The sequence below is a fragment of the Lathamus discolor genome, chromosome 10 (assembly GCF_037157495.1).
Source record: "Lathamus discolor isolate bLatDis1 chromosome 10, bLatDis1.hap1, whole genome shotgun sequence".
NCBI lineage: Eukaryota > Metazoa > Chordata > Aves > Psittaciformes > Psittacidae > Lathamus > Lathamus discolor.
This window is the reverse complement of record NC_088893.1, coordinates 6813480-6838448: the sequence shown is the minus strand read 5'-3', so window position 1 is coordinate 6838448 and position 24969 is coordinate 6813480. Positions and strand designations below refer to the sequence as shown.

Sequence of the window (24969 nt, the reverse complement as noted above, 5' to 3'; positions counted from 1 at the left end):
CAGTGGATACAATATCACAGTGAGGGCTGTGGATTCAGGGTTCCCACAGAGGGCTACCCAAAAAACCTTTTACCTCCAAATCGCTGACGTGAACGATAATGCACCAAACTTCAGCAGCCCTTTTGATACAGCTCACGTTCAGGAAAACTCCCTTCCTGGAACTTCTGTCTTTTCAGTGTCAGCATCTGATCCTGATGAGGGTAGCAACTCCAAGCTGTCTTACTCCATCTTGGACAACGGGGTGCAGGATATACCCATCTCGACCTACTTCCGCATAGACCAGGACAATGGCACCATCTACACCGTGCGAGCTCTGGACTATGAGCAGGACAAGGTGTTCCAGGTGCCTGTAGAGGTGAAGGATGGTGGGTCTCCTGCACTGAGTAGCACTGCTGTGGTCCATGTGTTTGTCCTGGATGAGAATGACAATGCCCCCACCATTGTCTACCCATCTGTCCCTCAGGGCTCTGCTTTCCACCAAACCATCCCGGTCTTGGCAGAGCCTGGCTATCTGGTCACCAAAATTGTAGCTGTTGATGCTGATAGTGGCCATAACGCCTGGCTGTCCTACCAGCTGCAGGAGACTGCTGAGGCTTTGCCTTTCCAAGTGGAGCGCCGCTCTGGAGAGATAAGGGTTGCACAGGCTCTCAGAGAGTCAGAAGATCCCCACAGGCTGGTTGTTGAAGTGAGGGACAATGGGACACCATCCCTCTCGGCCTCTGTGGTAATAGTAATTTCTCCAGAGGAAAACAGTGTGCAGGACTTTTCCAGGTCCTTGGACCTCCCCAAATCTTCTCCCAAGGATACCAACCTAACTCTTTACCTCATCATCTCCTTGGTGTCCATTTCCCTTGTGTCCTGTGTGATGTTTGCTGTGGCAGCTGCCCGGTGTCTCAAAGCTGGCACTGCCAGCTGGACCTTTGCGGGTTGCTGCCGAGGGACTGGCCGCAAGCCTGCCTCCCATTTCCGTGGGCAAATGAAGCCAGATGGCTTCATCAAGTACCTGGACGTGGGAGGAGCGGGCTTGACCTCCCAGGCACAGAATTACACCTCTTGTTTTTCGCCCATGTCTGACCAGAGTGATTTCCTCTTTGTAAAACCTTTCAGCCATTCTAGCACTGCGGAGACTGTGGCTGCCTATGAGCAGGTGACCAGCACCTTAGCGAGTCCCTGCGATGGGGTAAGAAAAGGGGGGGTTCTTGCTGTCCTGTCTGCTAAATGCAATGGTTGGTAATATCCAGGCCAGTTGGCTGTTCTCTGTCCTTCTACCTGAGAAGGTGGCCTCAGGGAACATGTGTCACTGTCACCTCCTGGGAAGTGGCAGGTGAAAGCTTTGGCTCGGTTTGATGGAAGTGGGGAAGGGGGTGGGCAGCACTGTAAAATCAGAGACTGTGTGTTTGTAGAGCTGGAGTTTTGCCTTAGCCCCGTTCGTACTCTTTTGTTTTTGAAGTGATTCTCAGCATGGTCAGGAATATGATTTTGGGGGTGTTTAACTTTTTGATTCTTTTAACCGCTGCTCATTACAGGGGGATTGGACTTAGATGACCTTCGAAGGTCCCTTCCAACCCAAACTATTCTATGGTTCTATGATTCTGCATGGCATACAAGATTATCTGAAAGCAAAGTTTGTTGGTGCTGCTTCTGCTTTGTTTGAGAGGTGTATTGTAGATATTTCTCCTTTCTTAACCCCCAAAGTGTTGTTAAATACTGATTGTTCCCTGGCAAGGGGTCATTTTCCAGCTTGGTTATTCTGAGCAAGGGGCTGAATTCACTATTCAGCACTGAACATAGTGACATTTTTTGCAAGCATCTTGGTGACCTTACGTGCCCTTGGGCTAGCAGAGACTACAGGCATTTATATTCAGGTGTCTAAATATGGATGTAGGTGACTGTGTTTAGCTGTAGCTTTTATGATGCTGGGATATAAAAAGTAAAGTAATTTTGTGTCATAAATGCCTGCCCTAAATTTGAAAGTGGTAATTACGACAGGAATTCAAAATACAGATTGAGAAGGGCTTATCTAGTGCAGAACTGTGTGTGCAGAAATGTGTATCTCAAATCTGAAGGGCAAGTATTTAAACAGCTTCATTTGCATGCCGCTTGGGTACCAATAGGGCCTCTATTTTAGGGGAGTAATTTATTCTAATATATTCTTCCATCAGAATCATCAAAGCTGTGGAGAAATTAATGAAATCACATTTACTAAATCAAAATCTAGGTCAGCTTTACCCATCTTCACTTTTCCTAAGTAATTGCATGTACAAGCAGAATAATCCTATAAAATAGCTGTTCCACTGTATGGATGATGAACTGCTCATTTTGAAGGTAACTGAGAGAAATGCTATTCTTTCTAGGTCGCATGTTATCATTCTGAAGTTAATTAAGGAGATTATGATTCTCGGAAGTATGTGTCTTCCAGACAGCAAACAGTTCTGCTATTTAGTGCTCTTCACAAAGGCGTGATTCAAACAGGAATATACAAGCTTGCTTCATGTCCTTCCTTATTTACAAAATGTCCATTGTTTGATGGTGAAATAACACAGGCAGAAAGTGATACGGGGGCTTACTAATGAAGTGTGCTGCTGTGTCCAAAGTTGATTGTGTCTCCTAAACAAATAATGCTTTTTTCTTTTGCTGTCGGAAGTTCATTCTTTTTCTTTGTGGACAGAAAAATATTGTAATGCTCTGAGGGCACAGCATCTAGGAAAAGTTATTCAAATACAACGTGTGAGATCAGGATCTCAGTCAGGCCTTTTTAAGAACAGAAGAAGGACAGATTAGGAAGGTCTGTTTCCATTTTACCTTCTGGCATTAAAAGCATCTTTCTCAGTATCAGCTACCACCCCCACTCTCTTGCTCCTCCAAGCTCATTACTTTGGTACCATTGCTCCTGCTGAATTGATGCTCTTATCAGTTTATTTCATGCTTCATTTCTTTCACAGCCTGGTTTCCTGAGCTGCTGTGGAAGATTATTTGCTGAATAGTTTTCATGCTTTTCAGTATTCATGCTGCTTCAGAAATCCTCAAGAAAGGAGGAGGGGGAGCTTTCCTTTTGTTCTAATTGATTTGCTTTACTTGGAAGGAACACGCTGATATTCCACACTGAAATAATCCAGGATCAGTTCGCTTTCATTTTCAAATCGAGAACCGAGGTACTAAAACTCTTCTATTTTCTTTGCAGCAAGCTCAGCCTAACACAGACTGGCGCTTCTCTCAGACCCAGAGACCTGGAACCAGTGGGTAAGTGCCTCTGTCTTCATGTATATGTCTGGTGAATGTTTCTTTCCTTTGCATCCCACTTTCAGGGCTGGAAAGTCCTATACTGGTAGCTCTGAGAATGGGTGTTCCCTGTCACTGGTAGAATTGTCCAGCCAAAGAGTCAGAAAGAGTGCTGCTTCTGTGCCAGCTCTGTTTTGTGGTGGTGTGAGCTGTTGTTTGCAATGGTGTGCCTGGTTTTGGTGTCTACAGCTCTAGGATAGTCAGGAATCAGAGGGACCTTCAGGTAAAGTTGAGATGATTTGGAGACTGGAAAGCATGCTTCACAGAGAAAGGTTTCTTCTCTGAAACATATTTTGAGCATTTAGACTAGATTCTGAGTCCAAAATCTTGATTCCTCCCCATGAACAGATGCCACTAGAAATCACCATGGGTTCCTTTACCAGTCATGGACCCTCAGGCTCTGTGCTGCTGAAGGGTATTGCCTGCTCTGGCTATGTTAGCCCCTGTGGCAGCCAGAGTTTGGGTGGCTGAGCCCCAGGTCCCCAAAGGCCCTTCTAGAGAAATGTGTCCCAGCCACATCTAACTCAGCAAGATCAAGTCCCTCATGAAATGCTGCTGTGTGTGCTTTCTCCCATGAGCTAGTCTGGCTGAATCAGGGTTGGGACCCCTGGATCCAACTCTGTTGGGAAGTTTGAAACCTTTCTTGAATTCCTTGGGAAGTGCAATCACCAACATGGGATGGTTCATTCAGGTGGGGAACACTCTCCATGCTTCCCACTGGAGCTGGGAAACTGGGCAGGGGGAGGCTAAGGAAGAAATTTATGGTTCAGGAGGCTCACAGGAAGGCTATTTCCCAAGGTCTGGTCTTGCTGTCAAAGCCATGGCTGAGTTTTTGCGTGTGATGTCAAAAAGATAAGAAGCCGGGGCTGCAGAGCAGAGACCTGCCTCCCAAAAGTACGCCTCTCGTGACTGTGTGCTTTCGCCTCTGGCCCAGCTGTTTGCTTTTCTTGGCCCATGGTGAGAAAGTATTGACAAGAAAATGTTGAGCAGGTGCCCTTCACCTCTCCTGTCTTCCCTCCTGGTCCATAAGCAAGAGGCAGGGATCCTCTTCAAAGGGTGAACTTAGAGTACCATCAGGGTGAGAAAGGACTTAAAACTTGGAGTCCACCTTCCTCTGTGTATACTCCAACCAGACCAGAAGTTATTGTGTATGATGAAACTACCTCCAGGATAACTTATGTGAAAACATTGTGTTCTGGGGTGGCAAACTGAAGGATTATACCCTTGGAGCAGTCAGGAGTAAATTCAGATAATGTGCTTCCTTGGCTGGCTGTGGAAAAGAGAGAAGCTCATACCTCTGTGCTTTGTCATTCCTGGTGGCCACTTGGGCAGCTCCTGTGGAGGTTTACATGGTGCCACAGGGAGTGTTGGGTTTTGGATTTTAGTGTTGGAATTTGCAGTAAAACATATGTGGCAGCTGCTTGTGTCTGAGTCTTTGCCTGGGTCTGGCTTGATAATTTAGCTTAACAGAAAATGAAGAGTCTGCTATAGCCAACTTGTTGCAGTGGCTAAGCTTTGTTACTAGGCTCTTCTAGCTGACAAGGCTAAAATGGAATGAGCCTTTGAAGTAGATAAAGCATTCCTACTAGAAACCAGCCATGGACTTTAAAACAAGGCCATTGCTGGAATAGTTTTCTCAGAGGTTTGTTGAGTTCCCCATCACTGACAACATTTTAATTAGGAAAAGTCTACCCATTTATGCTCTAGTTCCAATGGCAATTAGCAAAGCTCAATACAGAAGTGCACCAGAGCTGCTGTAATAGCTTTGTTACAGAAGCAAGTAAATGAGCTCCATCAAAGCAAGCTCTATTGCCCCCTCTTCTAGCATCATGCTGGTGCTCATCAAGGCACAGATCTGTTGCAGTCCAGACCTACTTAACTCAATGACAGGAATCTCTTCTCAGGTCATGGGGCAGTGACCCTCACCCCAGCCTCTGCCTAAAGCTCTTTACATCTCCAGCCCCTTCGCAGTGCCTAAGAGGGAGCAGCAGCATGTGGGGTGGGAAGAGAGAGGGCAGGAGGAAAGACAGCCTCAGAGAGCTAAACTAACCCAATGTGTTGGTTCTGCTGCATGAGCCGTGATGTTACCCCTGATGATCTGAGACTTGGGTGCCCACAGCAGTCCCTGAAACAGCCGCTAGGAGCTCATGTCGGTGCTGTTGTGCTAGGGGCTCCTGTAATATGGGCTGCCCAGGCTGGCCCTTGGGTTTGGAGAAGGGCTTTGTCTAGGCATAGGCTGGTACTGAAATAACTCAGTGGATTTTAATTCCTGCTGTTTTCCCCACATGCCTGTGTGCAGATGCCACATTTGCAATGGAACAGCTGTCTTTATTGAAAAAATATTTTTATTTTTCTTGTTTCTTTTATCCTGTTTTTAAGTTAAATTGAGGGAGATGTTCTTATTCTAAACCTGTGCCACAGTAGTAAAGGATGGAAATAGAAAGTGGTATCATATGTTCAGTGCCCATCCCTGATGTCTTCCTAGACATCAAACAGGCAAATCCTGGAGAGCAGTCTGCTCCCCGTCGTGCTCTTCCCAGCGGTTTGATGTCTAGTGTGTGAATTCCCCAGGCACTGACTGGTAGTGTAGATAATAAACAGGCTGCGGGCCTGAGTCCTGCCCGCTGTTACTCTCTCCAATGTTAGCTCACACCATGAGCCCTCTGAACTGCAGGGCTCTGCTTGGTGCTTGGGGAATGCAGGCCACCTATTAGATGAAAAGGTAAAAACGGGACATGCTTTTAGCTGTTTGTCTGACCCAAATTAAATAGCAATAAAGACAAGACAGCTTAGGCTTGTGGTTTGAATGGATCCCAGAAGGAGTGCTGCACTGACCCTAAACCAGAAAGCAGGTTTAAACACATGTTGTGATTTCTCCTTTGCTGTCTTCATGAGAATTGGAGAAAGAACAATTCTGTCTTTTCTCAGCATAATTCTGCCCACTGAAGCAAATCTCACATGTCTCTGAGCACCTGGAACCAGGCAAAACTCTGGGTAAGCTCAGCAAGGGACCGTCTCTCGATCCCATATATTGCTGTTATGGGACAACAAAGAGAATTTGTTCTTTGTCTTGAAGCACAGGGGAGCTCTGGTGCACACGCTTAGGAAATAAGAGCTCAGCCAATATTCTCTGAAAATGTGGCAGCGAGTCAGACCTGAGTAGAGCAATTCTCAATTAATCTTGTTGGGGAAAAACAGGAGGATAGATATAAGTGAATTTGTTTAATGATGGTCTTTTGTTTTCTAAAAACAAAGAAACACCCATGCTGTCTCTGGGCAAATGTGGCTGAATACGGAATGATACCAAGCAGCAGATGCTATTCCCAGACAAATCAGATCAGTGGATGTAGTGGAGATTACAGCAATGAATTGTCCTAAGTGAAGTAGACATACAGTCTGGCAGTGTTGCAGGACATCCCTTGGGATCATTGGGGTTTCCCGGGGGGGGAGTGGGGGTGGCATGTGGGGGGAGAATGCAGGGACTGGGATTGGTACAAGGGACCTATCTTGTTGCTTTGTCACTAGTTGCCAAAGAAAGAGAGACCAGGCTTGTGCCCCGCATATTCGATACTTGCCTGACCCCGGCAGCTTTGTTTTGATCTCTGTGTGATGGTTTATGCAGGAAAACACCAGGATCAAGTCAGGATTTCCTGCCTGGAGGAGTGGGGAGGGCTCTGTATTGCTCACAGGTGGGCATGGAAGGGTGAGACATCCAGGGCTGGGAAGAACTGATATGTTCTTGGCAAGGTAGAGGGAGATCATAGGCAGGAGGCACACCAGAGACCATGGTGGGGGACTTGAAAGGAGGTGAGGAGCAGTATGAGAATCCCTGGTCACTCCAGGGGAGGGAGGAGCAAAGCATACAAAGAAGATGCAAAGTGCCATTTCACACACATCACCTCCCCCCTATTTATCCCCTCCAATCCTGAATCTCCTTGTGTTAATGCTTTCCAGTGCTGTTGCGAGGCAGACTCCCCCTCCAAGCCCCAACACAGCCAATAGTGAGGTTCATCATCCCCTACCTGTGCAGTGGGAGGAAGGAAAGTGCAACAGAAGGGGTTTGGGGCTGGCAGTGGGGATGCTGCAGCAGTGCCCACCAGAGAGCCACAAAGGAAAGGAGGGTTTTTTGTTTGGGTTACACACAACAGCTCCAGAAGTTGGGCTTGTAGGACTAGCAGCAGCCTGCCTGTGTGTGGTGAGGGAGGGGAAAAAGGTGCCCCAATATGGTGCTTAAAGCTCTCGGAAGCATTCTTGGGCCTCAGAGCATGCAGGTACCACCAAAGGGTGGCTGCAGCTTGGGGGGCTTCTGGTCTATGTTTGGTGTCATTAGGAGGTCCTGCATGACACCCCACTGTACCAGGACATGCTCTGCCAATGGGACCCTCTATGTGTGTGTCTTGTGGGACATCCCAGAGCATGCAGCAGCTGGGGCAGAGGATAGAGAGAGGGAGACATGGACGTTTATGGGCTTACACAGCACAGGGGAGGATACACAGCAGAAAGACAACTGACCACAGATGAAGGTTTACCACATCCTTCTTAAAAAGAAACATGTGCTAACCCAGCAGCCATAGGGGAGTTTGTGGGTGTTGTAACGCCTTGGGAATTTATACTGCAAGTTTGTGTAATGTTATAGTGGACACAGTAGCAAGTGCTATAAAGCACATGCACACATGCACCAGTAGGGATGTATAGGGAAATGCTGGTGGATTTGCCTTCTGTTCACTCTTTCACTGGAAACGGGTGAAAATGGGCACATGCTGGGCAGCCTGCAGAAGTCAGGAGACAGGCCTCAGGACAGGGTCACCTGCAGAACATGCAGCTAGTGAGGTGCACAGTGAGTCAGGGAAGGCCAGGAGCCCTAGGAGTGACTGCTGGCACTTCTGGGCTGTGCAGGATTCCCACTGACAGTGTCAAGAGAAGCAGCACACGGGGAAGTTTAGGACATAACTGTAATCCTCAGGTTTCCATCCCAAATGCACTATCGCAAATGCACTCAAGGGTTGAAGCCAGCACTGGTGGTCGCTTTGCCAGGTGAAGTTCCACGTGTTTGCAGGTGAACCAAAAAAGGTGCAGCAGCCTTTGGGCTAAAATTACTGCTGCTTCTGCCTGGTTTGCATTCACAGAATCACAGAATGGTTTGGAACCACAGAAGCCCAGCAAGGGCCAGATGGTTGCGTCTGCCAGGTTTGGTTTTGCCTTGGTGGGTCTTGAAATAGGAAAGGTTGAAGGACATTCAGAGGCTCTTGGCTTTGAGGTGCTGGAGCATGGCTGACGTAGGGCAAGAACCCTGGTGAAGGTCCCAGACCACAAGTCTTATGAAGAGCAGCTGAGAGACCTGGGGGTGTTAGTCTGGAGAAAAGGAGGCTGAGGGGACACCTCATTGATCTCTAAAACTACCTGAAAAGAGTTCAGGTACTGAGGTGGGTGTTGGTCTCCTCCTGAGTAGCAAGTGACAGGACAAGAGGAAAAGGCCTCAAGCCACACCAGGGGAAGCTTAGACTGGATATTAGGAACCATTCCTGCCCCAAAGGGTGCTCAGGCATGGAAACAGGCTTCCCAGGGCAGTGCTGGGGTCACCAGCCCTGGGAGCATTTAAAAGATGTGGCACTTAGCGACAGGGTTTAGTGGTGGACCTGGCAGTGTTAGGTTTACAGTTGGATTCGAGGATCATAAAGGTGTTTTCCAACCTAGATGATTCTGTGATTCTATGACTGTGGTTTCCTATCAAATGCTGCAGAGCAGATGCTGCTTTAAAGCATTAGGAGACTTCTCAGAGCCCGGCTTTGCTCCTAGCGTGGGCTGCAGCCCCAGGGTGAAGTTTTGGAGTGGCTTTCAGGTGCTGGGACAGGCAGGAGCTGTTTTGATGCTGGGAGCAGGCGTTCCCCGTGGATAACTGCTCTCCTTTCCCCTCGTCCTGCAGAGCTGAGCCAGGGGAAAAGCCCTTCAACTTCTTGGGACTGGAAGCTGGAGGTTTTGTAGTGATGTGTCCTGGTCCCACCCCACTTCCACAGCCAGGATACCATTGAGCTGATTGTGCTGTGCATGATGCCTGTGAGCATTTCTGCTTACGGGTTTCACCTTTTTGTTTATTACAGCCCAAATCTCAGCACATTCAGTATTTGGGCTCTCTATTTCATGTACCCCACTTCAGCTGAATGTTTCCTTCCCTTATTGACCATCCTAGGCCAATAATCCCTTTACCTGCATTTGTCAAGGCCCTTGAAGTCAGAGCTATTTGGATCCTGTCAGATTGGACAAAAGCTGGAGAGTCTTTTATGGAGAAAGGGAAATATCCTAGCAATGGAACATGTTTCTCATTCTGGAAAGCTCCTGGAATATCAGCAGTTTCATCATCATTGCTTTATGTATAGAAACATTATTTTAGGTAATTTAGCAGGTGCTATGTGTATTAGTTTAACTTTTCTCTCTCCATCTGCTTCCTGCACAGCTGAGCACATGCCATGGCCGGCTGCAGGAGTGCAGGGATCCGACAAATAGGCACAATAGCCTTTCCAAAGCATTTCTCAAAATATCCTTCATGGTGGGTTAAGGATGGTGGCAGGATTGGCTGGCTGAAATAATTCCTGCCCTCAGCTCCATCTTATTCAGGAGGGCTAGAAGCGTCCCTGGGAGGGGGGACACTGCCCCTGGTCCCCCTTTTAGAGCCATTGTGGCCTTTTGTTCTTCCTCTGCCTGGCAGTGCAGCATCCCAGCAGCTCAGCTGGCTGGAAGTAAGGGTTCACCGGTGCTTTGGGAGCCTGCAAATCTTTCCCCCGCTTGCCTGCTATAGCATTTTCAATCTCATCTTTGCAAAGTCATGATCTTAAAGCTGGGCCTCATCCAGGCCCTTGTAATGGCATTACAAAAGCGGCAGGGAATGTGATGGGGGAAGGGCCGGCAGCATCCTCTGCTAAGGAAAGGAGAAGAGCAGGAAATTGTGGCAATTTTGAGCTGATTCCATTGTTTTCCGAGGCTGGGGAAGGCGGGAGGGTGGTCTGTGGGTTGTGGCTGGGGGCGGCTGGTGTGGCAGTAGGACAGAAGGATGCTCATCCTGGGGCTGCATCCCCAGCCGCGGGACTGTGTCCCCAGCACACCTTAAGCGCGGAGGAGGCACAGCACCAGCGAGGACAGATCCATTCCCTCTTTCTTGTCACTTTGCCAGCCTGGAAACACGCAGGCTGAGATTTTATTGCTGCTGCCTCTGGCTGGAGCTGTGTGTGGGAGATGGAAGGGGGATGGGGAGGACTTGGAGGCAGCTGGGAGAGAGGAGACAGAAGTGCAGAGGGGGAAGCCTGAGGGGACGGGGGGGGGGGGCTGCCTCAGAACTGGGCTGGAGGAATGGGTTTGAAGATACCCCTGGTCAGAGTGCTGCTCAGGGGGAACAAAGAGGAGTGAAAAAGGAAGAGTGTGGGAGGAGAAACAAACCCCAGTCACATCCCCTCCCTGGAGTGGGGAAGCTTGGGGGCACCCAGGCTATGAGGTGGGAGAGGTGTTGAATGGGGGGAGGGAGGGAGGGCACTGCTGCCTGAGCCAGAAAGCCTCAAATGAGAGAGGAGGGAGGATGCTGAGGGTGTCCTGGGAAATTGCTGAAGGCAAGCGCAGCCTGAAGCCCTGACAGGCACCCCAGGGTGCTGGGGTCTGGTTCATGGGGTGCTGGGCTGCCCTTTCCAGCCCCTGGGGCTCCGAGAGCACTGCTCAGGCACAAATCAACTTGTCCAGTTTGTTGTGGCACTGCTATAGCTCCTGATTCCAGCTGCAGAGCAAGGAAAACAGTTTTTTCATGACTCCACCAGGCAGTTGTGCAAATCCCTGTTTGCGAGGCCTGCGGCTGCCATAGTGACGAGCTCCATAGCAACCCCGGCAGGAAATGAATAATTCTGGGCTCTGCTCGAAATGGGAGTTAAAAAGGGATGTGGTGGTTGGGGCGGTGTGAAATAGCTGGTCAGCAAAGCAGCCAGGTCCACTCTGTGCTGCTGGAGCAGATGTCCTTGGTAATGGGGCAACCACATGATGCAGCTTGTTGTGGGGCTGTGTCAGGGCTGCAGGGCAAGCCTTTCATTTCAGCGTTCCCTAATTTTCACATAGAGGCTTAGTGAAGGGGTTTGCAGGTTGTGCACTGGCTGTACCTGCGGTGCTGGCACAGCCCCTGTCCTGTGCTCTGTGTCCACCATGCCTGGAACCTCCCCTAAAGATGCTGCATCCCTTGGTTTGTCTCAAATGTGGGTTTGCTTCCTTCCCTCCAGTCCTAGCGGGGCTGGAAACGTTCCCAGAAATGAAAGCCAGCTCTTTTCTGAGCTTTGAAGTGTGGAGTAGGATTGAACAGAGGGGAAAAAAAAATCTCTCCTATGGGGGACGGGTTTTAGGAAAAAAAACCTACTATTGAGTCAATGGCATTTGTATTATAAACAGGGAGTCCTTGGAATCATTTCCATAGGAACCAGCCCTTCCCTTCCAGGCAGCCTCCCTGAAGCAGTGCCCCAGCAGTGCTGCAAGAAGGGGTCTGAGATCTGCCCATTCCAGGCAGGGGAGAAGGGCAGGGCAGGCTGCTCGCTATTGAATCAGTGATTCACAGCTCTGATTCACAACTCCATCCTATCGCCGTGGAAGGTGGCCAGACCTGGTCATCAGCTGTGTGCCTTCTGCCAAAGCGAGAAGTTATTTTGGGGTGTTTTTAGATTACAGCACTTATTTTTCTCATGTGCCTCTGAATTCCGGATTATTGCACTGCAAGTAATTGAGGCACTTGAATTTCCTGCTTAGACAACTGAGCTCAACCATTTTTTGCAACTCTAAGGCATTTCTAAAATAGCTTTTCTGCATCACAGGGAGCAGGCACACAGCTTTGGGGCTCTTTGTGCAAAATTTGGGAGCACTGGGTGCAGTATGCTTGCAGAGAAGGGCTGCATCAGGCTGAACATGAGTCACCAGTGCACCCTTCCTGGGATGGAAACTGACTGGGTGTTACTGGTAAGATCGTAGCCAGCAGGTCAAGAGTACAGACAATTGCCCTCTGGTTAGGGAGCTCAGTGAGCGTGGGGGTCCTGGTGCTACCTCCAAGGTCAATGCCCTGACCACAGGGTGGGCCTTTCCTTCTGTGCATTCCTGCTGTCCTAGGGCATGCAGCTTTGACAGGAGGCAGGAGGAGCTTCTGTCTTCTTGTGCAGCTCATTGCCTGAAGGAGAGGTGGGGGGAAAGAGTCTTTCAGGAGGTGGAAAATATGATGCTGGCACTGCTGTGTCATGGAGGGAGTTGAACCTGGGCCTCTGCTTTCAAACCAGAGGTCAAACCCCTGGAATATTTCAATTAAAAAGGAGAGATTCGGCACTTCCTTGTGATTTCCCTTTCCCCATCCCTGGATGCTATCACCACGCTGGGGCAGTTCCCTGAGCCAGGAGCAGCAGCTCGGAGGCACTGGGGTGCTTCTGGACCGCTTTCCTGCAGACCTCAAAAACCTGGAAACCTCAACAGCCCCAGTGGGGCAGGAGCTGCTGGGGTTAACTGGTGGCTGAATGGGTTGTGGTTTGCAATGGGGTTTAGTGCAAAAAGGTTCCTAAGTCCTTTATTGGATCTAGCCTGGGGCTCTATTCCCAGCCCTGCTTCTGACAGTAACAGGTCACTGCAGCCCCAGGGCTGTCCCCACCTTGTCCTCACTGCCTGGGTTGCCTGCATGCTGCTGGCTGGCCCAACAGGCAGTCAGGGCAGCAGTGCCCATGTCTGAGTAGTCTCAGCACATCCATCATGCAAGCACCGAAATCCATTTGTGAGGCAGGCAAACCTTGCTTCTGGCCTTCCTGAAACCGTGCCACCACATGCATTGTGGAGGAGGGATATAAATAGTTTTTGGGATGCCCTGGGTCGCAGCAGACAGCAGGTATTTCAGAAGTGGTGCTGTTGGTAGGGTCATGCCAGGGCAGCCCCTGCTACATTAGTGATTGGATTCATCCTCCATGAATAAACCAGTGTGAAAGCAGTGTCCTGCTTGGCTGGGGATGGATCAGGCAGGCAGTACAGAAGGGGAAGGGATGGATGATCAGGTGGTCCTGGCACAGGTTCTTTGTGTCTCTGGACAAGTTGCTTGAGACAAGATTTTGCACAGAGTACATGGGAGCATCCATACATGTATCTACACTTAGATCATGTGTTTCAAAGGGAGTCTGACTACAAGGTCACTGTGGCAGATGCATCCTTCAAGGACGTGCCTGTGGGTCTATCCCACTTCCAAAAGGGCCGTGTTGAGCCTGTCCTCTGTGAGGGCTGACCACAGGCACAGGCAGTGAGGGCACTTGGATAGGGAGGTGCTTGGCATTGGGGTGAAGAGCCCATCTGCTGCCCTGCATGCAGTGTTGAGCCGGCATCAGCAGTGCCTGTGCTGGCAGCTCAAGCATGAAGCTGCCGGCAGGAGACCCCAGAGCTGGGGGAGATCTTGGCTGCTTGAGCATGTCTGAGCAGGGCTTTGGGGTCTGAGCAGGGCTTCGGGGTCCGAACAGGGCTTTGGGGTCTGGCAGCTCCTGGGTGTAAGGGCCGGGACCACAGCGGTGGAGGAGGAGGCCACGTCTGTGCCTTGTACCCTGGTATTTGAATGCTTGCCCTGGGAAACAGGTTCAGCTCTCTCCAAGGGAGAGGGCTTTCAAACTCCCCTGTGTCACTTCTAGAGAGCTCCCAGCTGCAGGAACAGGGCCGCCCTCATGCCAAGCGAGGCAGCACCCAGCCAAGGGGCAGATCCTGGTATCCCAGCAGGTGGCAAGAGCTGTGGTTGTCAGAGCACTCAATGGGGAGAGGTAGTCTCAGTGATGTGGTCATTTAGGGTCAGAGCAGAGGAGGGCACAGGAAGCTGATGAGATGTTCAGGTCTCTGCTGGAAGCAGGAAGGTTCCGGAGGGGCTCTGGGACAGCAGCCCTGACCCCTCTGGAGGGGAAGTGCCAGCACCAGTGAGCAGCGGCTGAGCACAGCTGGCACCTGGCAAACATGAAAGCGGAGCTTGTTTAACTGTGCACAGGCTGCTGATTGTAGCCTCAGCCACAAAACCTCCTTGGCTAAAGTCTGACAGTATCCCCAGAGCTTTCCCAGGCACATCTGTGGTGCTCAGCCCTCCCATCAGCCTGTCCCAAGGAACCGAATGTCCTTCTCTCCTCTTCCTGTTGATCCAGCCTCCCCAGAACTGTTTGCTGCCAGCTTTGCAGAGCTGATGCCTACTCTTGGACTCCCTTTAGAGTAAGTTTTGCAGTGTGTGACAACTGGCTCCATGCAGATCCCAAAGCCCACCCAGCCACAGGGTTTTCTCACCTTCCATCCTGTGAATGGAGTTGTAGCCTGAAATAGCTTGAGGGGTGTATCCACTCATATGGCCTGGAAAAGGACCAGGGGACCTGATCACACAAGGGTGAATGCATCTCTAGGGCTTTAGGACCATTTGTGTTTTTTTTTTTGCAATATTGCATTGTATCAGTGGGAAGGTGTTGATGGGGTTTTGAGGTGATAAGGTGTTGGCTGTCTATGAAGTCACCAGAAGTTAGGTAGGTGTTGCTCGAAGCACCACTGAGCCCCCAAGTGCTTTTGGTGTTGCTGGTTCTTCTTCAAAAGCCTGGTGGAGGATAGAGACCTCAAAGTTATTTCGTAGGACAGTGTTATTTACTAGAAGGATTTAAAGCCTTCAGCCTTGGTTTCTGGTGTGCTCTGACAAGCTCACTCCTCCTGACCCAGCTGCAGTAACTTGCTGTTTCTTTTCTCTTCCCATAGCTCCCAGAATGGAGAGGAAGGTGGAGCCTGGCCGAACAACCAGTTTGACACGGAGATGCTCCAAGCCATGATCCTGGCTTCAGCAAATGGTTGGTCTCTATCGTGTGTGGGAAAACCATGGCTCATGCTCTCGTGTGGACATCTCAGTGCATGCTGTTAGATAAGATGCTGATGGGATTGATGTATCTGTTAACTGGGGTGGCTTCAGAAGTCCTTCTTCAACAGAAGGCGGTGGAAGAGCACTGTGTGTTACCCTGCAGAGGAGAGGGGTCAGGAAGGATTCAGGCAGAGGAGATACCAGATAGCCATCAGCATCAGGCATGCTGTAGAAAGGGCTACCTCTTCCACGCAATATATATTCTGTATGTACTGAACAGAATGTTATCTGGCTTGTGATGCAGTTCTGTTACATGAAAGAGACAGTCTTGAAATGATGTTTTATAAACTACTTGGTTCCAAAAGGTCAAATGAAACCTGTGCTGTGTTGCCACTTGCTATAAGGCGAGGAGGTAGGAAGCCTGGAAGATTTGTTTGTGGCTAGAGACTAGGCTAGGAATACAGTAAATGCCTGATTCAGTATCCCCAACAAACCTTGTGTCCGGAGACACTGGTTTGCACCAGTGGTTCACTGTAGTTGTAGTCACAGGGTTTTGATTTGGGGTCATTTTGGGTTGGTTTGTTCTGCTTTACAGCTGTGCCACGTGGAAGTGGTGGGCAGGGAGGGGTATTCCCATGCACCCACAGTCACGAAGTGCAATTATCACTCTGTGCAGCACTACGGATGAAGAGGCTGTTTTTCATGCAGCCTTTATTTATAAATGCCTCACAGTCCTTTCCCCCTTGATTTAAAAATAGAAGCAACAGCACAGCCATAAAACCTTGTGCAGAATGCTTGGGATGCTTCCTTTGAGCTGCTGGGAGAGAAAGAATCTGGGGGAGGGGGATGGCTTTGGCGTTGCTTTCTTGGAAAGCTGCTGCAGATGAACTTTGCTGTTGTGCAGACACCAGGCAGCCTGGAGACACAGCTGCTGTGGCCAGGGGAGGGGATGAAGGTCTTGGGCAAGGGACTTGTTTACACTCAAGGGAAAGGAGCAATGCGAAAACGTGTCTCTGCTCTGAAAAACGACCATGGAAAAATATCCTCTGGGGTTGCATGTGGTTATCATCACCCAGTGCCGCCAGATCCGGTTTCCTCGCTCACAAATAAAGCTGTTTTTTCTGACCGCTGCTCCAGCCAGAGCACCAGGGAGCTGAGCGAGTCCCTTCAAGGTTAAGCCCTGACTTCCATGTAGCCCTGAGCCCCATTGCAGCCTATCTCCCCCAGTTTCACAAGTCTCCACAGTCCTAACCTCTCCCACGGATTCAGTTCACCCTGGGGGTTAATTTAAAGCAGATCCATCTACCAGATCAGGGCTTCCCCTGCTGCAGCCCCACAAGAGGATGGCTCTGTGCACTCCATCCTTTCCTTCCCCATGCTGGTCCCTTGCTGTGCTGGAGGGACAGAAGGAGGGAGGGAGGGAGGGAGGGATGGATGGATGGATGAATCCATTTGCAGACACAGCACAAGCTTTTTCCACCAGCACTGTGCTGTGATGTCTCCCCTGATCTCTGTCCCCCTCTTTTCTGCTCTCACTCTTAGTGAGAGCTCATAGTGTTGATTGCAGCAATCCTCAATTAGGGGCAGTGTTAATCCCCATTAAGCTTTGTGCTGCCCATCCTTAGGTGATGTTTCCTGGCTTTTTAAATGATCCTTATCTCTTACTTTCACCCGATGATTTCTCAGCTCTGGGGTGGCAGGTGGGACACAGTGAGAGAGGTGATGGCACTGTGTGCTGAATGTCAATTTCCACCCACACCATGTCAAACCCAGGCTCAAGCTACACTTACCAGAGACCATCTGAGAGGCAGGAACTCCTCTGATGCTGCTCTGCTCCATGAGCTAAGGATGCTCCCTAGAAATGGCTGTGGATGCCATGAATGCATCCTTACCCTGTGCCGGGTGTTATCCTTTGCTTCAGCAAGAGGCCAAGCTGGCCCTGCCATGCCAAGACTGCGATCCAGTGGCTCTGGGGATTAAATTATTTGCCCAGTGGTTAAACCACACTCCCAAGCTCAATGCGGGGAGCTGGTTTTCCCCCAGGGCTGTGACTGCTGTAGGGCTTCTGTCTGCCTTCCTGGGCTTCCTGCTGGATCTTCAGAAATTTTCACTGCTGCGAGGGCTGGAGCAGCTCTGCTCTGGAGCCAGGCTGAGAGAGCTGGGCTGGGGCAGCCTGGACAAGAGAAGGCTCCTGAAGGGGAGACCTGAGAGCAGCTCCAGTGCCTAAAGGGGCTGCAGGGAACCTGGAGAGGGGCTTGGGACAAGGGCCTGTAGGGACAGGCCAAGGGGAATGGCTTTAACCTGCCCGAGGGGAGACTGAGATGAGCTCTTAGGCAGAAGCTCTTCCCTGTGAGGGTGCTGAGGCGCTGGCACAGGGTGCCCAGCGAAGCTGTGGCTGCCCCATCCCTGGCAGTGCTCAAGGCCAGGCTGGACACAGGGGCTTGGAGCAACCTGCTCTAGTGGGAAGGGTCCCTGCCCATGCCAGGGGGTTGGAAGTGTGTGAGCTTTAAGGTCCCTTCCAACACAAACCAGTCTGGGATTCTATGATTCTGTGATCTCCTTCCCTTGCAGCTGGGAACAACATAAAAATTTGTATTTTGAGACATCTGAAAGGGCAGAGGCAGCTGCAAAGATAGACCCAGGAGCACAGATGCTCCAGGACACCAGACACTAAAGGACAGACGTCCTGTCCTTAAAATACTCTGGCTTCCAGGGAGAATTTGTAGGGGTGCCATGAGATGATGGGAGAGCATACAGAAAGGCAGCTGGAGGAGGTACTTCTCCCCAGCTCTGCTGCCTGCAGGCAGGGGCAGACACTCTATATTGGGTTCTCCTGAAAGCCCCCCAGCAGATGCCGCAACACATGCTCTGGGGCTGCCTCCCGCCTCTCCTCCGCTCTGCCCATGAGGCTGATGGAGCTGCTAGCTGGTTATTTTTGTGAAGACCAAATCCTTGTTTTCCTTCTCAGGACCATTTGGGGTAATAGCTGGCTGCTGGTAAAGGCTGAGTGTAACCTTTCCTGTAACAAGAGCTGAAGGGCCCTGCTTGGCAAGAGCAGCTCAGTGCCCATTTATAAACCTCTATTGTCCCTGTTCTCTCTTCTTTTCAGCCTTAATGGCAGTGTTACCTAGAAACAGCCCTTTGCTCTTCCCCGGGACCAACTGGCAGGCTGGGAACTTCATGGGTGGCTTTTTCTCCCCTGTGAAAAACTGCTGTGACTGCAAACTAGTTCATGGAGACCACTTGTCCTGGGTGGTGCTGGCAGCGCCCCAGCCCCATCACCGCTCAGAGCCCTGGTGCATCTGGGATGGCCCAGGGCAGTAGAGAAGGTTTCCAAGCCCACCAAGCCCCCAGCTGGCTCTACAGCTACAAGAGCCTTGAAAATGTTATCTCCCCTGCTGCCAGAGGCCATAGTCCACCTGCAGGTCAGTCCCTGGCTGCAGCCTGGTCTGACCCCACATCTCCAGCCATCCCATTCTCAGTTTAACACCCTGACGAGTGTGTGGTTGTGCTGGTTAGTTTTGAAATAAGCTGCTGATGAGACGAGTGTGGATGGACGATATCACCAACTGTATGTGCACATCTCCTGCAGCCCGAGGTCCTCAAAGCCCTGCCAGGTCTGGGACCCGCTTAATGGGGACAGGAGAAAAATTTTCCTTCTGGTGGCTGCTTCCACAGTGGGAAGCAAAGGACATTTCCCCACGCTGGTTCGCTGTGTTTATACACTGCCCTGTGCATCCCCTGGCCTGGGGCACAACGTCCTGCCTGGTTTTGGACTCGCTGTGTGTTTTCCTTCTCCTCTGGCTCCAGCAGAGCAGCTGTAACTTTTCAAGCTGCAGTTGCTTCATACTTCTGACCCCTGTGAGGGGATGTGTACATGGCAGTATTGCAGGGGGTGGGGGGATGTGGCCCAGCTTTTTGTCTAGCTTTCTGGCTGACTTAGCCACCTACATCTGCTTAGGGGAAGCAAAGGCAACAAAGAGGCATGCATGGATCTCATCTGGAGAGAGGAGAAACACGTGAGGACTGGCCCATGATCTCTGCTTGTTTATTTTTATTCTTGTGGTCTTTCCACCTTTGAAAGGAGAGAGCAGAAGCCCTGGACTCTGCCTTGGGTCCTTCATGTGCTCTTGCTGGGTCTCTCCAGCCTCCCAGGAGAGTGTGTCCGCAGCCATGAAGCAGTTAAAAGGCTAAGATCCACAGTATCCAGGGCAGAGAACTGGGTTTAGCAAATCATTTCTGAGCACGGCTGGGCAAGGATCCCACCCTGAGCCACGCACAGGCAGTTGCACTGAAGCACATCATGCAGCAGCCCATGGCAACAAGCATCTCTTGTGCTTTGCCATCCCCCCATGTTCATTTCTCCCCCTGCTTCCATGCATCCCCCCTGTCTCCATCTGGTTGCTACCTTACAGCTATGCCCCAGCAACCAAGGGGGAATCTGAGCCCTTCCCCATCCCTACGCTTGCTCTCTCCATGCTGGCGCTTTGCAGAGCAACAGGAATTAATTTGCCTTCCCCTCCCCCTGCTCCCAGATCTGGACCATGAGACGCGCTTCAGCATTGATTTCCTTTGTGCTCGGCTTCCTAGAGCCATTTTGCAGTACTGCAGGGGAGGGGTTTTCTTTCTCATCTCCTGTGCTCTGCTCCCTGAATAAACCTGGCTGGAGAAATGCTGGGGGCAGGGTTTTAAATGCAATGGAAAAACAAAATAGTATTGGATTTCCCTTAATGCGTTGCTAATGGTTGTGGCTGTACAATATGTTTGTAATGAGGATGCTTTCGGTGGGGGGGTTGTTATTATGTGCAGGGGGGCTAAGAAGGCAGCAGCAGGCAGGCAGGGTGGGACAGGCAGCCCCATCACTGCCAAGGGCAGAGAAGAGGTTGGCTGGAGGCCCCAAATCCCAAGACTTTAGCAACCATATGAGATGAAAACAAGGAATTTTGGTGCCGGCTGTGCTGTGCTCTCCATCGTGCACATTGCAGCCATCCCATGGAGCAATAGCACTGAAGGGTAATGAAGGGTTGGGGTGAGGTTTGGTGGCACTGAGGTCTGGGTTTGACACCCAGTGAGAGCCTTTTGGGGCTGCTGATGCTTGTCCGACAGTAACAACCTGCCCTTCTCTTTCCCCCCACCCTCTGGTGTCCCCCACAGAAGCTGCTGATGGCAACTCGACGCTGGGCGGTGGGACGGGTACCATGGGGCTGAGTGCCCGCTATGGCCCCCAGTTCACCCTGCAGCACGTCCCCGATTACCGGCAGAACGTCTACATCCCGGGCAGCACCGCCACCCTCACCAACGCTGCCGGCAAGCGCGATGCCAAGAACGCCGGTGCCTCGGGAGGCAACAAGAAGAAGTCCGGGAAGAAGGAGAAGAAGTAGAGAAGAAGAAGGAGACCTTAGAGCCACAGGGCAGCCGGCTCCAGCACTCCCTCAACCCACAGCTCAGGCCAGAGGATGAATGTGAATTTGTTGTGATGCTAAAAGTAGGAAACACTGCGAATGTATCTCCTCATCATCATCAGAGCTAGGAGCAGGGTCTTGCTGCTGTTAGATCTCATGATGAAAACCAATCTGGAAGCTAAACCGAACGCAAACAAGTGCCCTGTGAATACTTGCTAATGTTTTATACGATCCCTTGGGTGTTAGAATATGCAAGGGCAGAAGGTCTTCTGCCACATCTTCGGATCCGATTTGCTCCCAGATAGTCCTAGAAAGGCACAAAGCTTGTGCTTGGCTTGCCCGGTGTAAATAATTCTAGCAGGGATCTTTTAATTTATAGAACTTCAATCATTTTTTCTTTGGAAAGGAAGTTCCTAGCTTAGAGCCCATGCTCCAGATCTTTGCTCTTAAACTTCCCATTAGTAAAATTCACCCCCGGTTAATGATAGCGATGGATTTGTTGCTGAGAAGTTGGTAGGGAGTGCTTCAGTTCCTGCTTCCCTGTACCTGGAAAAACAATAAGTGTTTATATTGCATGAGTCAAAATGAATATGGCAAAGCTGCATCCTAAACATTTATTTTCTTGTTTTAAAGTGCAACCACTGATGGCCTGAAATACGAGATTAAAACCCCCCTCCTGATGCCAGAGGTAGGGAATTCAATGAGGAGCATGCCGAGGTGTGCGGCAGCTGCCCCAGCGGTTCTAGGGGTCTCCGAAGAGCAGACACATCTCATCCCTTCTTTGCAGTAAATATTTATATGTACAGTCAATGTTCTTCTGGAATTAAAGCTAAGAGAGTCTCACTCCCCTGTGGCCAGGTGGCCATCTGGCCAAGGCCCCATGAAGGGGACCAGGGGACGATGCTTCACGCTTCTGCACACCGTTTCTGCATGCACATCCTTCACCTCATGCCTGCACTAGCGCAGTTAGCTCCATGGACCCAGAGAAGTCCTCGCATGCCCATGCAGCATGGTGTGAACAGCCCCTCTGTGCTGGGGCTGCTTTGGGAGGAGTGGGGTGGGTGGGATGGGTGAAATGGGATAGGGAAATTCATCACTTCTTATTTGGGGGTTATTCTGGGTCTCAGCCAAAGCAGGGAGATATGCGGAGCTGCTGGCGCATGGCTTTGAGAGTTGGTGACTGAGTAAGTGATGGTTGGTTCGACGGCGTTTGGGGACCAGACCTGGGGAAGGGAGCCAAGAGCTGGGGGTGAGCATGGGGTGGTGTTGCAAAGCTGGCGAGACAGGGCAACAAGATGGGGATGTCACAAGGGACCATGCCAAGCCAGCTCAGATGAGATGTGCCCACTGGCTTTGGGCTTTCCACCCTGTGTAGGGAATCAAAGGATGAGGAATAGAGTTTCTCCACACACCCATCACCCTTGCACCAGGCCAGCTTCCCATATCAAAGCAGCTCTGACCTGCCCGCCCCCCCCCAGGTTGGCAAAATAGGGTTTTGTGTAGCCAGAGCAAGGAGAGGGGCTGCGGGGTGGCCGGCAAGCGGGTTCTTGGGGGGGGGGGGGTTGTTTTTCCATTTTTAACCACTAACACATAACTCACCCAAGCAGATCCAGCCCTCTGAACCAGGCTGCGGCCACCCCACTGCTGCCCCCTCCCCAAACCTAGGGCAGCAGGAGCATCCGCTGTTGTCCTTCCGGATCCAGCCACCTCCAGCACTGGCTGCACTGGGAGCAGTTCCCACTCTGTCCCCTGCAGCTGCCACCTGCCCCCCCCCCCCCAAAATGCTGTAGCTGAATGGTAGTCTTTATATTTCTTTTTAACCTGCAACCCGAGGTAGCGTAGTGAGTGTTGTGTATTTAGTGCTGTGTTCTTTTTAATCTTGGTAACTAACTCGTGGCCACCAGTATTTTCAATTCTCTCTGTATCTTCTTTCCATGTGCTCTGTACTCCGAGTGTACGTGAAATGAACACGTTTGCCCTTTCAATGTGTCTAATATTGAATTATACTTATATATTATATATATGCTTATATCCTTCTTATACCCGTATAGACCAACGTCGATGTGTTACACGCAAGTTTTATACTCTAATATTTATATGGCTTTTTTTCTTTGGGAAAAAAAAATAATAAAATGGTTTCTTCTGAATGTGTTTTCTTTATTCTGATGGGAAGAGGGGGGCACAGATGGGGCCTGTCCATCCCAGTGCTGCTGCAGTGCCGGGGCTGCTCGAGGCAGTGGTTCAGCCTCAGCCTGGCTCTGGCAGTGGGGATGCTCTTGGGGCACCCTCATTCCCAGGTCCCCAAGGGTGGAGGGTGACATGGTTGTCAGTCATGACTGAGGACACCACGGTGTCCACAGCTACAGCCCCTTTCCCAGCTCCAAGCGGATCCAGGTGCCCTTCCCCATCACTGGCAGGGGCCTGGTCACCCTTCCCCAGCCCTGGGGGGAGATGGTGACTGTTCCCCATCACCACCAGGGATTCACTCTCCCTTCTCCAACCCTGGGGTTTTCATGGTGGGGGTCAGGTGCTGTATGCGGGGTCCCCTGGCCAATATGAGCCCCCTCCTCCCTGTAGGGGTGTCTGACACAGGCCAGGGGGAAACATCCCACAGTTCATGGTGTCATGTCGCAACCAGAGGAAAACACAAGCTGCTGCTGCCCAGATGGGAGGGGGAGGTGGAGGAGGTGGGGGCAGAGTGGGCCTGACAGACAGACACACACAGAGCCAGGCTGGGAGGAGGTTGGGCTGCCCCCCCTCCCCTTTGCAATGTGTAGGGCACAGCCCCTGCACCCCACAGAGCCAACCCTCCTCCCTGTGCGCATAAGGACAGCCCCCGTCCCACACGTCACATGCAAACACGTGTGCACCCACATGCACACGCATGGGAGGATGTTCCAACCCTCAGAGCATCCCCCTTTGGAACAGGCGGTCACAGACCACAGGGGAGGGCATGGGGGGAATCAGGGTGGGAACAGAGCAGTGACCTGGAGCTGTGGGGCCCCTGTCACACTGTGCCCTCTGCCCCCAGCCCTGGGGTCACCATCCCTCCCATGCTGGAGCACCTGGAGTGCATTAGGGCAGCTCTGGAGGGATCAATCACATCAATGGGGAGCAGGGGTGAGTGCTTCCAGGTGCCACCCGCAGGGCTGGAATGTCACCTAGCTAGGGTGACATTGTCCCAGAGCACCCAGAGCTGGGTGATGGGGGCTGTGGATGCAGGAAGAGGGGTGGTCAATCCAGCGGATCCGTGGCTGGGTGACAGCCACTGCTGGTGGGAAGCAAAGAGGCTTTGCAGAGCTGTGGCCATTGGTGTGGCTTCAGCCTCCCCAGTGCCCTGAGCCCCATGGTGTCCCCACGTCCCCAGCTGCTGGTGTCAGTGTGAGGATGTGAGCAGTGTGAGGATACGTGTTCAGTTTCATTTCATTTCTCCTTTCTGTTGCATTAAAATCACCCCAGGGCATTGAGAAAACAGGGCACAAAGACAAGCCTGGCCAACTAACACCGATGAAGGGAACCCGGTCAGCTGTGCTAATTAGCAGGGACACGTGGGAGTGGGAACATGTTCATCCCAGCATGGTTAGCTGATGGAGAGCTTCCTGAGCTGAGGTGATGGGGAAAAGGAGGCCAACAGAAACAGAGCCTGGATCACAGCCCTGACAAAAGGGATATGAAGAGGGTGACAAGGCTGAGCCCCCGGCAGCCACTCGGGCTGAGTGACTAGCAGGGGACTGGAGGCATCACTCCTAGGAAGGGCGGCATGGCCTTGGAAAGGAGGGGATGATCCTGGATGTGTGACAGGGGCGAGTGAGGGGTGCAGGGTGTCTTTCACTTCCAGTCATGGAGGGCACCGAGGGACTCAGTGGCTGGAGTGGGACCATGGGTTACAGCTCGGTGCTGGATGCTGGGGGGCTGAGTAGCTGTACCCCAACTAGATGTGTGGGGAGTGCAGGTATAATCACCAGCACTGTGAGGTGGCTCAGCCAGTGAGCAGTGAGCCAGTGAGGGTCCATGCTGGGATGCTCTGAACATCAACGACAGCCGTAAGGGTCTTGTATCCTCCTTCACTGTAGTGCCCTCCTGCTGCTGCCTTGCTCTGCCTCTCCTCCGTCTCCTTCTTTCCCCCACATTAGGAGCAGCTCATTGCCTCTTCCCCCTTCCTTGCTGTCCCTTGTCACCCTCCCAGATGCAACCATGGCATGGGACCAGGGGAGCCCTAAGCTGTTCTGCAGGCAGCTGAGCTGGAAGCCCTTGATGATACAGAAACAAGTTACATAGTGCTGGAGACCCCATTGTCTTTCCCCTGGGACTGCCCCCAGCCCACCCCCTGCTGCTGGCAAGGCTGGAGCCTGCAGATGCTGCGGGCAGTGATGGTCCCACGTCACCAGCTCATGGGGCTCTTGTTTGCAGCAGTCACTTTTTTGGGCAGTTGACCTTGAAAATCAAACTGAA

The 24969-nt window shown here is 51.3% G+C and overlaps 1 protein-coding gene across 1 annotated transcript in view; it reads left to right on the top strand.

The window, feature by feature from the left end:
- Nucleotides 1-22664, top strand: part of LOC136020088 (uncharacterized) — a 137581-nt gene extending 114917 nt beyond the window's left edge. Inside the window, exons 4-6 of the mRNA XM_065690816.1 lie at nucleotides 3182-3240; nucleotides 15019-15107; nucleotides 20270-22664. Of these exons, the coding sequence (XP_065546888.1) occupies nucleotides 3182-3240; nucleotides 15019-15107; nucleotides 20270-20496 (375 nt within the window). The 3' untranslated portion in view covers nucleotides 20497-22664. The remainder of the gene's footprint in view (nucleotides 1-3181; nucleotides 3241-15018; nucleotides 15108-20269) is intronic.
- Nucleotides 22665-24969: the final 2305 nt, after the last annotated feature.